This window comes from Misgurnus anguillicaudatus, chromosome 7 (genome assembly GCF_027580225.2).
Source record: "Misgurnus anguillicaudatus chromosome 7, ASM2758022v2, whole genome shotgun sequence".
Classification (NCBI taxonomy): Eukaryota; Metazoa; Chordata; class Actinopteri; order Cypriniformes; family Cobitidae; genus Misgurnus; species Misgurnus anguillicaudatus.
Window position 1 is genome coordinate 7635169 of NC_073343.2, and position 14880 is coordinate 7650048.

General features: G+C 36.9%; 1 protein-coding gene across 1 annotated transcript in view; it reads left to right on the forward strand.

The window, feature by feature from the left end:
- The first annotated feature begins 382 nt into the window (after positions 1–382).
- Positions 383–14880, forward strand: part of LOC141365248 (cytosolic phospholipase A2 zeta-like) — a 45445-nt gene continuing 30947 nt past the window's right edge. The window contains exons 1-3 of the mRNA XM_073869347.1: positions 383–481; positions 10168–10208; positions 10359–10431. Coding sequence (XP_073725448.1) covers positions 10200–10208; positions 10359–10431 — 82 coding nt within the window. The 5' untranslated portion in view covers positions 383–481; positions 10168–10199. The remainder of the gene's footprint in view (positions 482–10167; positions 10209–10358; positions 10432–14880) is intronic.

Consider the following 14880-nt stretch of genomic DNA (forward strand, 5'->3'; position numbering starts at 1 on the left):
GCCTGATGTACTGTAGATTTTTGATCATCCTTGTTCTTTCTAGAGATGATGAATGGCTAAATCTTTGCCATCATGACAATTCTTCCATCTGTTTTAGTTATTTCATGTTTGGTGTTTTTGTTGCCATTTTAAAGCATTTGCAATCATTTTAGCTGAGCATCCACAATCAACTTTTAATCAAATAACGTTGTTCCTTCAAGCAGTGTTTGGAACGGCCAATTTTACTTAAAAATTAAATTGTATATTTTTTGTTTAAAAAAATAGACATGTATAGGTCATTTTTTCTCATCTAGAAAATACATCTTGATTTTTTTTATATTTGTACTAAAAACAAGACAAAACACTTTGCCAATACACTCTTGTCCAATCAGATTCAAGGCTTGGAGCTAACTGTACTTGTACAGTATATAACCACATGACAGATTCGCAGAGTACACTTTTCAGTGTTTGGACTGGGACTTTCACTTTGCATCTATTGAAGGTGAGTAGCCTATTCTCTCAATCTCTGGTCAAATATATTAGAGATCCTCTAAAATTCCATTATTCCAAAATAACTAAATCAGCTACACTTAGCTATACTTTTTTCTAAAAGAAATAACACAAATGAATATAAGTAAAAATCTGTACTTTTGGTAAGTTATATTTTACTTCACTCTTAAAAATAAAGATACTTCACCTTTTTTGGTTTTTCAAAAACAATTTCTTTATACATTTTTATAATCTTAAGAACCCCTTTTCACCGTAAAGAACCTTTTGTGAATCAGAAAGGTTCTTCCGATGTTAAAGGTGCTTTAAAGAACCATTTAGAGAGAAAAGGTATGGAATCGTGAAGCACCTTTACTTTTTACCTTTATGTGTTTAAGAGCAACCTATGACTGGAATACACAACTGGTTTAAGATTGTTTTGCTCTTTAAATAGAAAGATCATTTGTTTCATTTAGTTTGTAATTGTGATATGTGTCTTGTTATATTATTACATAATGACAGCTTTGTTAATCATATTTTACTTTCATGTTCTTTTCTGTCTCTTGTTCTGCTACAATTAGCCATAGTTACTACAAAAACACATCTAATTTTCGTAAGTGAACTAACAGTAACACTGCAAAAAAATTACTTTATAAGCCTTTCTGTCTTGTTTTCAGTACAAATATTTGAAAATTCTTGAATCAAGATGCATTTTCTTGATGAGCAAAATGTCCTAAGAAAATAAGTCTAGATTTTAGACAAAAATATAAAATGTAAGTGAACTTGTGCATAACACAAGCAAAACAAAAATAAAATCTTGAAATAAGTAAACTTTTTTTCTTAAACACTTAATCCAAGAAACAGGCAAGAAAAAAATCTTAAAAATTGCTTGTTTTAAGCATAAGTTCACTTACATTTAAAAATATTTTTGTCTAAAAACTACTTATTTTCTTTTATACAACAGTTCTTTCTGGTTCTCGAAACTGATTGGCTAAGAGCTATGCGATATTGTACTGATAACGGCACAGTAACCGCTTCACCTTTCGTATCATTCCGCCACCTAGTGAATGGAGGTCCTAAACAGACTCATCTCTGAATGGAAAAACACAGACGCCCTGTTTTTAAACACTCTCCGTGTGTCTCATTAGTTCACTAGCTCGTAAATCAGTCTGTGAATCCCAATCGGAAGTTATTATTCCGTCAAAGATCAGCGCTCTTGGATGTTACGTTAAAGTTAATGGGAGTAATGCAGGGGCGGAGTGGGACCAAAAAATCTACCGGGAAATTTCGTATACCACCGGCCCTCCGTGGTAAAAAAAAAATGTCTCGTATCCTATTTGTAGTAAAACTAGGGTAATACAAATTGTAATCAATTTGCCCCAAAAAAAAAACATTTTCATAATATTAATAAAATCATTAAATCATGGCTAATTTTCCTAAATGAGTAACTATACAAAATTATACCTGTTTGAAAAACGGAGTTGCGCACGTCAATCAGCTATTACATAACAGAGCAAGACCAGAGATGAATGTGCTCATAAACGGGAGTAATATGGAATAATTTGTGCATCTTTGAATAATTGTAAGAATATTTCCTTTAAATATAATTTTTGTCATATAAAGTTTTGAGAGATAATAATGTTTTTTCCACGGTTATTGCTTATTTATTTTAACGTGTTTGGCGCATTACCTCAGAGATTATTTCAGTAATATTGCTTTTTTACCTCTAATAATAATACAATTTACATGCCAATCCTGCTTCCTTGTCTTTTTATTAATTTCATTATGCTGTAATGTTAATTTATATGTGCATATTTAATGGCATATGAGACATTCATTGCCGTTATATTATCTCGTCTAATATTCAAATCATATCCGGAATAATGTGTGCACCTAGAATACAGATTCATTTGAAAATAATTTTTGTCAAAGTTTTGAGAAATAATAATGTTGTGAGGATATTTATATATTTCAGTTGAATACTCTTGTCTATTAATATGGAAATCTAATAAAAATCTAATAGTAGGAAATATAAAAATGTGATACTGCAAAGTAACCCTTCTAAATTTTATTTATTACATATAGCCATATGGAGATAAACCTTTGCAAATGTGCTGATTTTATCCATTCAAGTACTGACCACCAGGCTAGAGATTTTAAACATCCTTAATCCACACTTTCTATTAAATAGTCTCCACTGGATGGATCAATCCGACCGCGTATGTACTGAAATAAACAGGCATTCGGCGACGCGGCTTTTCACATCAAAGGCCGACAGGCTATGCAATTTGGAAAGGGGCCGTTCAATAACCCCCTATATTTAAAAAAAATCCTAAACATGGTTGGACCTGCCGAACAGGTTGAGCACTTTTATATAGCCTACTGTGTTGAGCAAAGAGGCTGCACAGTTTGACCAGAAGGAAGCGGCCGCACATCAGGCCGCCAGACGGGGTTGCTATATAACTTGCAATGTATCAGACCGGCCCTCCCAGCCTCAAAACACTACCGGCCCACCGGGAAATGTCCCGACTCTCCCGATGGCCACTCCGCTACTGGAGTAATGTCTTGTCACATCGTGTGGACGATTAACACTTGGAAAGAGGAATATAAACACTCGTTTTTTTCTGGAGCTATATCTCTTATCAGAACGCAAAAACACTGTGGAACTGCAGGTAAGCACCGCAGCTTTTAAATGTGGACATTGATCATTTATTTAATCGCGACGTGACTATTAAAACATGTTATGAGATATCGCCACTGGTATATTTATAAGCAGCATGCAAAAACATCTCTCTGACACTTATAAAAAACAGTTTTATATAGTACTGACAAGAACGAAGTCTATTAATAACCGAGTGCTCGTATCGCGTTAAGATGAAATGGTAAACCAATAGTAACATTATAGAAGTATAGTTTTATTAACTTTTACCTCGCGCCAAAACAATAACAACACAAAAGACACTAAATATGAATAAGAAAACAAGTAATAGTTTCATCATAACTCCAAATACTGCTGATTTGATCTCATTTTTGACCATCAGGCCAACATGAGAGCCAGGGAATCCCTGTCAGAGATGTAGCCCAAAGAGAAGGCAGTGGTCAGCGGGGCGAGTGAACACTGACGTCCGCTCATGCTTTGGTTCTCATACGTACCAAATCTCACTAAGCAAACGTTCAAACAGGCGCTATCTTTACTAATCGACTGTAGATTTAAATATAATACATATATTTCTCGACTGAACTAATCTTAAAACTACACTTTGTGACCAAGAAATTGTAATATTTAAAAACGGCGAATCCGTCCATTGAGTTAATATGAGATTCAAAGCAGCCGAAAGTGTTACCTGTCATTCTGGCCGCCCTCAAATCCGTGGCGGAAGAAGTAGTTCTCAAACAAATCAATCAATCAATCAATCAATCAATCAATTTGGCTCCTGCGATAGGTAGGGAGGTGTCCCATCCCTGTGGGTTGAGCCGACCAGATGGACCAGTTGTTGCCAGTGCTGACGATCTTGTGCCAGCTGCTCTGCATCCTCTATAGCAACTCCATGTTGTTGTAGGTCGCCTGCAAGGACGTCAAGCCATCGGGTGCGAGGTTTACCTCGTGGTCGTCTCCAGCCTGCGGCCCTTGGATCAAACTGGAGAATAGCTCTCGTAGGATGGTCAGAAGGGAGGCGGAGGACATGGCCGAGCCAGCGGGTACGACGTTGTGCCGCCAGGGAGGATGCTCTGGGCTGGCATGTGCGGGCTCTAAGAATTTGATTGGAAACCCGCTGGGGCCACCTGATGTTCTCGATGGTTCTGAGAGCCCTGCTATCAAAGCCATCTATTCTTGCAGCCAGTGTCTTGTTTAGGGGCCAAGTCTCAGAGCCATAAAGCAGGATGGAGAGTACAGCTGAGTTGTAAATTCGGAGCTTCGTCTTGCGTGAGATAGTCTGGTGCCGCCAGAGTGGTTTCCAGAGGCTTTTCAAATTACTCCGTTGTTGTTTTCTAGTTTTCGTTTTTCAAACGTGTGCCGTCGAACTGTTGTATAAAAGCAATATCGCTCTCGGAGTCGTGTGATATAGCTCTATATCATCACAGCCTAATCAGGCCTTATCACACTTTTATACAATAGAGCTATATCACACTCCTACTCGAGCGATATTGCTTAAAAATCATTTATCTCATCATCAAGAAAATGCATCTTGATTTAAGAATTCCCAGTGAAAAAGTAGTACACTTCCATAGTGTACTTAAAGTGCTTTATTTTCGCACACTAATTTTGTACTTAATATACTAAAAATGAATCTTTAGTACTTCTTAAGATGTTCTTAAGATTATCTAAGTGTACTTCACTTTGCTATTTTGAGACACCATGAATATGAACTAAAATGCACTTTTAACATACTATCTCTGTATTAAAAAAATGTATTTAGTCAACACTTGTATTAAACTTGAACTCAACTTTCATACAAAGATGGGTTCAAGTTTACTTCAAGTGGTACGTAAATACAATTTTAGCACATTTTAGTTCATATTTATGGTGTCTCAAAATAGCACAGTACAGTACACTTAGATGATCTTAAGAACATCTTAAGAAGTACTAAAGATTAAATATTAGTATATTAAGTACAAAATTAGTGTGCGAAAATAAAGCACTTTAAGTACACTATGGAAGTGTACTACTTTTTCACCTGGGTTTTTAGATATTTCTACAGAATACAAGACAAAAACTAAGTAAGAAAGTCTCTTTTTTGCAGTGAACTGCATGACTGTCACCATTGGCCATAGCTTCCACATTTAGGGTGAATTCCAAACAGCGTTTTGCAAACTTGTAGGGGACTTTGGGAAAAGGACGCTATAAACAGACACTCCAAATAAAAAGAAAATTAAGTTTTCATTGCTCTATTTGCCAAGTGTATTAATGGCCACACTATATACAATCACGCAAATCCCTGCAAAATTTATGCATCAAGAGCTTTGATCTTTGAGGAAAATGTGGCGTATAGGGATGATCTCTTCAGACTGAAATTCGCCCCTTTTTACTGGTATTTTGGTACTGATGTGTGAATGATATCTTACTGGTAAAAAGACGAAATGTCATTGCTTTTGTGAACTACACATTTGTGTAGTTACTGGTAAACTAATTCTTGTAATTTCATGGTAATTTACAGATATAACTACTGTATGTGAAAGAGCCGTTTTTGTAATTGGCTTTCTAAGACCTGAGTCTACTCTAGGCTAATTCCAGGAATGTTCCAACTCACAAATTTCCGTGGGATAGTCACAGAATTTTTTGCTAATTTTCCCGTGGCATTCTCATGGATCTCCGCATTTTTCCATGGCCCTCCCACGAAGTGTCTTTTTCCGTGGCATTCTCACGGATTGGTTACTCAACTGTTTGTCCTATTTTCTTACCATTGTCGCTTCGGTTTAGGGTTAGATTTACATAAAATGACATCCTTACCCAAACCCAACTCTAACCCCAACGCCAGGCGACAATTGTTTAAAGTTTAGAAAATATAAAAGAATAAAGCAGAAAAATAGTAGAAACCAATACTTAAAGTGACATACTAACGCAAACACCAAATCTAACCCTAAACCGAAGCGACAATACTTTGAAAATAGGAAAAAGCAGTCAAGTAACCAATCCGTGAGAATGCCACGGAAAAATACAGCCCGTGGCAGGGCCACGGACAAATGCGGTAATCTGTGAGAATGCCACGGAAAAATGGGCAAAAAATTCTGTGACTATCGCACGGAACTTTGTGAGATCATGTTGAATGTACAGTTGTGTTCAAAAAATAGCTGTGTACTAATAAAAGTTAAAAAAGTTGGAAATGTTATAAATAGATTTTATTTCCTAATTTAAAATTTATTTAAAACATTACACATTCCATTCTAAACGAAGCATTACCACAATGTATCATGTCTGTCTTGTTCTTTTAAAGGAAGCAAAGAAAGTGAATATTAAATAGCTGTGTCAAAATTTTCTTCAAAACTGAAGAAATAACTTCACTTTAAACTACTTATTTACGAATATTTAGTTGCATAACCACTATTGTTCCTAACTGCTGGCATAGACACAGGTATGATAATAGTAAGCAAGTAAAAGCGCAGACGGTTTTCTTTTTGGTTGAGCTTGTGAATGCAGTCAGCACTTTTATAACTGATTGTGTTTAACCATGTGGTACACCAGCTTTAACTCAGCTTCTGTAACCTATAGTATTTAAGTCTAGGATCCACATTTACTGTGAATTTTTAGGTTTTACTTCAACTGTATTTTTATGTCACCCCACAAGTTTTCAATGGGGTTTTCAATGCCATGTTAGCAAGGCCGCCTTAATGCACGGGCTTACCAGGGCTGAAGTAGATTGTGGGTATACCTCATGCCATCTAATAAAGAAGTGGGTATACTCCGTATACCCTGCACTACACCACTGGAAAACGTCATATTGGTTTGTAACTTGTCAGGTTTTCTGTCAATCAGTTGCACGTTACATGGCTGCAGATTGGTCCGTGGTAACTTACCGTGAAATAAAATGTCAGTCAGACAGAACAGATTTTTCTATTCCGCGTAATGTAATTAAATGCGCGTTGTCAACTTGGCATTCCTGAATTTCATAATAAGCACTAGTGAGGTGCAGGTCTCTCTCTCTTTCGCACGCGCTCGCTCTCTCTGTGCTTGTGCAGGTGAGTCTCTGGCTGCGTCCGAAACCGCATACTGTATAGTAGGTACTGAATTAGATGAAGTACCTACTTACTTGGCATTAAAACAGTAGGTACTGTATAGTATGAATCCTGTTAGTATGAATGAGATTCGGACGTACTACATCCGCCATGTTGCTACATCACGTGACATACGTTGTCATCACGTCATGTCATTTCAGCGTGAAAAGAGCCGCGTGCCTCTTCTTCTCCGTTGGATAACTTCTCGTCCGGGGCATCATGGGATAGTGAAGCGTCCAGTGTATGCACACTGCAAAATCTAACCGGAAGTAGTAGGTCATCCGGGTACTTTTCGCATACTGTTTTTCGAATACTATGTATTCGGACATACTACTCGCCTCGCCTACTGCTTTTCGCGTACTATATAGTATGTAGTAGGCGGTTTCGGACGCAGCATCTGTCATGCAGAAAGATCTAGTTTGATGCGACGTTAGCTCACAGTACACACATTCTGTTGGTTTAGAAAGATGACGTAACGGTAAAGGTGCAAGTCTAGAAAGTAAAGAGCGACAAAAGATCTTATATACAGGTATGTTCCCTTACAGGTATGTTCCCTGTCTGTTTTGTGCATATTCATACTTGTTCGTTTTACTTTGCATAAATACTAAATACACTGCATACTATATCTTCAATAGCCTACAAAATAAATAACTGATTAAAAAACAAGATTCTGTCTATAAAGACTTATATTTTGTTATCATTAATGCATTTTCACTTCAAAACTAACTTTTTTAATGCGTCTCCCCCTGTTATACATGTTATGTAATGTTGTATGTTTTCTTTAATGTAATGTTTAGTGAACATGCAATAAAATAAATAAATAAATAAAAAACTTCTTACATTTTAAAACTATGGTGAGCATTTAGTTAGTGAGTGGCAATTTTCTGCAAATTTGTATATTCCAAAAACTATATTTAAGCAATATCGCTCGAGTAGGAGTGTGATATAGCTCTATATCATGATGATATAAGCTATATCACACGACTCCGAGAGCGATATTGCTTTTATACAACACTTCAACGGCACACGTTTGAAAAACGAAAACTAGAAAACAACAGCGGAGTTATTTTAAAAGCCTCTTTGTTTGAGAACTACTTCTTCCGCCACGGATTCGAGGGCGGCCAGAATGACAGGTAAAACTTTCGGCTGCTTTGAAGCTCATAACAACTCAATGGACGGAAAAGCCGTTACTTTATATTACCGTTTCTTGGTCACAAAGTGTAGTTTTAAGATTAGTTCAGTCGAGAATGTATATGTAATATATTTAAATCTGCAGTCGATTAGTAAAGATAGCGCCTGTTTGAACGTTTGCTTAGTGAGATTTGGTACGAATGAGAACCAAAGCATGAGCGGACATCAGTGTTCACTCGCCCCGCTGACCACCGCCCTCTCTGGGCTACATCTCTGACAGAGATACCCTGGCTCTCATGTTGGCCTTGTTTGTTTATGATCGTCAAAATGAGATCAAATCAGCAGTATTTGGTGTCATGGTCAAACTATTACTTTTTTTTTAATTCATATTTAGTGTCTTTTGTGTTGTTATTGTTTTGGCACATATAGCACATATAGCACATAAAAACATATAGCTTATAAACAATTTCACTCATTTTGGTTTTATCATCACCACAAGTTGCTGTGTGTGGTTGTTAAATAAAGTGTCTTGTGTTTATGCTCAAGTGGGCTCAGTGATATGTTAATAAAAATATTATGGTGTTTTCTGGGTCAAAGAGGGAAAACTCACTGTTGTATGTCTTAAAAGAAACTAATGCATTTTGTGATGTAGATTACCTAGATATTACACTTTTTTTTAAAAATTTGACTATAAATCGAGGGTATGGGGGGCCTCTTAGCCCCAGGGCCTCACATTCGGTTAAGGCATTTCCTCTTTGGAAAAAGCTACATATTTTTTTTAAGAATTCTGATGTGTTCAAACTAATCTATCAGTGATTCTTGGGAATTTGGATAAAACAGGTTTAAATTTTGAAAAAAAAGTTAGTTAAATTACAAAATCTGAAGGCATATCATTATAGTCCAAGGTCTTGGCTGTTCAGCATTTACTGGTGCAATCTCCCCATTCGTATTTTTTTCATAAAATAGGCGTTTTTCCAGTTATTACTCATACAACATTTACTTTAAGCCTAAACAGAAAAAGTAAAAAAAAATATTTAATAAACATATTTTTGTATTAATAACTCAAGAGCACTAAAGAAACATATTGTAAGCATATTCATTTAAAAAACAAATAAAACTCCGTCTGACGGTGGTGACATTGGCCCTTATTATTCCAAAATGTATACCACTCAAGTCAATGGCTGCTTGCTTAAACTTTATGTAAATATTTGGTCCAAAAAATAACAATCCTGAACACTGTGATGACCAAATATCAAATCATAACTTCCGAAAATACAAGGGGTCGCCTGATGTACTGTTGATTTTTGACCATCCTTGTTCTTTCTAGAGGTGATGAATGGCTGAATCTTTGCATCTGTTTTAGTTATTTTATGTTTGGTGTTTTTGTTGCCATTTTAAAGCATTTGCAGTCATTTTAGCTGAGCATCCCCAATCAACTTTTAATCAAATAACGTTGTTCCTTCAATCAATGTTTGGAACGGCCAATTTTACTTAGAAATTTAGAGGCAGGTATATTTTATAACAATGGGTGAAACATTTGCTTCCCCTCTTTCTTAATAAAGAACCAAAAGTTAATTTGTATTTTTCACAAAATTAAGAAATTTTCATTTAAACTTCACACTTTCAAAGAATGACTCAATTACTCAGAACAGGTAGTGTGGATATCATTACCATCAGGTCTATTGTTTTTCTATTACACTACTAAATCTGAAAAGTAAATAATTTGCAATGCAGAAATATTACTACTACTAATAACAATGTCTTATCAGGTTACTGACGTATATAGAAAACAAAAGCTTTTCAAGCCGTGAACAGACCACCTATCACTTGCAATTTAGCATTTTTATTTACATTTTACAGACTGCTGCTTCCAGAGATAACTGCACGCAACAATGCCTAAGGTATGCAAATCTTAATTTTTGTAGCAACACCATGTTTTTTTTGTGGTAAGGTATCCATACCAACTCATAATGGGTAAAAATGGGATTCAAATTGTGTAATGAAAAAGATCTCAAACCTACTAATTTCTAAACTGTGTATTTGTTCTACAGACAGAAGTCAAGCCTTACTGGGATCTCTCAGTCAAAGTTTTACGTGGGAATATCAAAAAATCATACGACTACTGTAAGACAGAAGTCCATTTTATCAGCATCCAAATTATAAAATACTAACTTCATTTTTGTACCATCAATTTCTAAAGGATTAAAAAAATATGCTAGAAAAGCAAGTTCAAACGTGTGTGTTTACAGTTTTCAGCTGTGTTGTCTTTCAGACTTGCTCTGTGTTTGTATAACATTGGCTGCTTACACAAAGCGAGAGTGAGATGAATCCATGTGCTTACACAAAGCGAGAGTGAGATAAATCCATGTGCAGGAGGTTTATTATAAAAGTAAATCCACACAGGCAGGCAAACAAATCCAACAGTGGTTCCCAAACTTTTTTCCTGTGCACCCCCTTCTATGTCCCAACCGGGTTGGCGCACCCCCAATCCCCACTTCAAAAAAAACAAAGCTTTGTTTTCTCGCCATAAAGACATCATGCGCAAATAACCAGGGGCCGGTTGCACCAGCCGGATGTAAATTCAATTAAATTTTATTTATATAGCGCTTTTCACAAGTGTTAATTGTTGCAAAGCAGCTTTACATGAGTAGATGTAAAGGAGAACACAGAAAATCAATAGATAATATAAGAAGTAGATATAGTGGCTAAGGTTAAACTGTACAAGCGAGCATATTAATAATACAACGTATACAGTAAAGTGCTATGTTAAGCCAAAGTTGGCTGACTCTCCCTGGAACGAAAAAACCGGTAGGGATAGGAGGCGGGTAAGCGGATTAAACTGGTTTGCCGGTGGTCGTTGGTCAGGCATCGGCTGGTCATCACGGTGAAGGACAGCCAGTAGATCAGTGGTGTGATGACCTTCACAGCAACAGGAACTGGGTCTGTTTGTCTCAGTGTCCTCGGGGTCAAGGACGAGACAAAAACAGAGTTCTATTAGCGTAGGGGCCGTTCGCATGTAATGCAAGTGTCATACATCATAGTGGTTTAAGTCAGCTCGGTTCCAGACAGGCTAACTATTGCGGCAATAGCATATTACCCATATGAGGTATGTGAGTGCTTTGCTCTAGACAAAATAACTACTGCGGGAAAAGTACATTTACTGGACTTTTATGTGAATGCTTTGTAAAAGAAAAATGTCTTAAGTTTAGATTTAAATTGATCGACTGTGTCTGATAATCGAACATTATTTGGTAAATCATTCCAGAGCTTAGGGGCTAAGTAGGAAAAGGATCTACCACCTTTAGACACTTTTGATATTCTAGGGATAATTAAGAGGCCAGAATTTTGTGAGCGCAGTTTACGTGATGGATTGTATTCTGATAGTAGTTCTTTAATATACGAGGGCGCTAGGCCATTTAAGGCTTTGTAGGTGATTAGTAATATTTTAAATTGTATGCGATATTTAACTGGTAGCCAGTGTAAAGATGCCAGAATTGGACTGATGTGGTCATACTTTTTAGATCGAGTAAGCACTCTTGCGGCGGCGTTTTGAACCAACTGTAGCTTGTTTACCTGATTAGCATGGCATCCCCCGAGTAACGAGTTACAATAGTCTATTCTAGAGGTCATAAAAGCATGGATAAGCTTTTCTGCATCTGATGCAGACAGCATATGGCGTATTTTTGAGATATTTCTAAGATGGAAGAATGTTGTGCGGCAGACGTTGGAGATATGACTATCGAAAGATAGATTGCTGTCGAACATCACGCCTAAATTCTTAACCGTGGAAGATGGCACCACCGTGCAGCCATCTATGGGCAACTTGTAATCTGACATATTATGTTTGTAGCAATTCGGTTCAATAATAAGTATCTCTGTCTTATTGGAGTTTAGCATAAGAAAGTTATGTGCCATCCAGTCCCTAATATCACTAATGCAGTCTGTTAGCTTAGAAAACTTGTGGGTTTCGCTAGGATGCGACGAGATGTAAAGCTGGGTATCATCCGCATAGCAGTGAAAACTTATGTTATGTTTCCTGATAATGTCTCCTAGAGGTAACATATATAACTAGAATAGGATAGGGCCTAGAACTGATCCCTGAGGTACGCCGTATTTAACGGGAGAGTGATATGACTCTTCCTCATTTACATAAACAAAATGATATCGATTGGTTAGATACGATCTGAACCAGGCTAACGCCTGACCACTGATGCCAACATAGTTTTCTAGTCTATTGAGTAAGATTGTGTGATCTATTGTGTCAAAGGCTGCACTAAGGTCTAATAATATAAGGATTGAGATTTCACCACGATCGGATGTTAATAGGAGGTCATTTGTAACTCTAAGCAGCGCTGTCTCTGTGCTATGGTGGGGCCTGAATCCTGATTGGAACTTTTCATATGTATTATTATTTTCTACGAATGTGCGTAGCTGGCTTGCCACTACTTTTTCTAATATTTTAGAAAGAAAAGGTAGATTTGAGATTGGTCTAAAGTTATTAAGATCTCCCTGGTCAAGGTTTGGTTTTTTAATGAGCGGTCTAATAACTGCTAGTTTGAAAGCTGTTGGAATGTATCCTAATTCTAGAGATGAGTTAAAGATATTTAGTACCGTGTCTGACACTACATGAAATACCTCTTTTAGTAATTTTGTGGGAACGGGGTCTAGTATACAGGACGATGATTTGGATGACGTTACTAATTTAGAGAGGTCTTCTATTGTAGTAGGTTTAAATGACTCAAAATTTTCGTTTGGTAATCTAGTGGAAAATGTATTATTGGGTAGAATGGTGGATGCTTGCGTAGTTTCTATGTTTTTCCTAATAAACATAATTTTGTTAGTAAAGAAGTTCATGAAGTCATCACTATTGTGTTGGAGTTTACTATTGGTTTCTGTTTGTTCTTTGTTTCTAGTCAGTTTCGCAACTGTGCTAAATAGGAATAGAGGGTTGTTATGATTTTCTTTAATAAGCGTACTGAGAAAGGTAGATCTGGCAGTTTTAATAGCCTGTCTGTAGTGTTGAACACTCTCTTTCCATGCTGAACGCCATACCTCTAACTTTGTGCTTCGGTAGTTTCTTTCCATTTTTCTAGCTACTTTTTTGAGGGCTGCAGTCTGATGGTCATACCATGGAGCTGGCGGTTTTTCTTTGATTCTCTTTTTTCGAATGGGAGCAACGGAATCCAACGTGCTAGAGCAGACGTTGTTCAGGTTTTCTTTTATAATATCCAGATCTTCACGGTTATCTGCTACATGTTTCATTTGAGACAGGTCTGGAAGAGTGCTAATAAAGCTATCTTTAGTGGTGGAAATTATTGTTCTGGCTAATCGGTAGCATGCTGTAGACTGAGCGGTCCTATCTAGAAGGATTGTGTATGACACAAGGCAATGGTCTGAAACGGCATCGCTCTGGGGTGATATTTCGATGTCATTAATATTGCGTCCGAGTGACAGAATTAAGTCTAATGTGTGATTACGAGTATGTGTGGGCCCTGACACGTTTTGTTTAATGCCGAGAGAGTTTAGAACATCCATAAATAACACAGTCTCACCCCATGTCGTCAATATTTGACGACACTTGACCATTCGTCAATATGTGACGCGGAGGGTATACCTTTCGCGTCATTTTTTGACGAACTGGGGACTTCAATACTATTACGTCCGTTGCATTCTCTTCTCCTATTTTCTTACCATTTTCGCGTCGGTTTAGGGTTAGATTACGCAAAATTAAACAGTGTACGCGAAATTAAACAGTGTACGCGAAATTAAACAGTTGTCACCTGGCGTTGGGGTTAGAAACAGTTGTCAGCTGGCGTTGGGGTTAGAGTTAGGTTTGGGTAGGGATGTCATTATGTAAATCTAACCCTAAACCGACGCGAAAATGGTAAGAAAATAGGAGAAGAGAATGCAACGGACGTAATAGTATTGAAGTCCCCAGTTCGTCAAAAAATGACGCGAAAGGTATACCCTCCGCGTCACATATTGACGAATGGTCAAGTGTCGTCAAATATTGACGACATGGGGTGAGACTGGGTTGCCATAAACGACGTCCTAATGCATCTTTTGGATTATCCACATGGATATTAAAATCACCAACGATAAGAGCTTTATCTACAGTGACTGTAAGCTCTGATAGGAAGTCCGCTATTTCTTTAAGAAAATCTGTGTGGTGGCCCGGAGGCCTATATATGGTAGCTAAAATGAACGAAAGCCGTTTGTTGTTGCGATCAGTTATTTCCATATTTAACAGTATTATTTCAAACAAATTAAATTTTAGGTTGGATTTATGGTTTACTTTGAATATTTTATTGTATATTGTAGCTACACCACCCCCTTTTCTTTTTAGATGAGGAACGTGTTTATAATAATAGTCTTGTGGGGTGGATTCGTTTAAACTGGTGTAATCGTCTGCTTTAAGCCAGGTCTCTGTTAAACAGAGTGCATCTAAGTTTTGGTCAGTAATTATTTAATTGATAATAGGTTCTTTATTGGTAAGCGATCTAATGTTAAGAAGGCCGAATTTTAACATCTGAGTTTCATCTGTTAATGTATTGTGTTCTAATTTTATGTTAA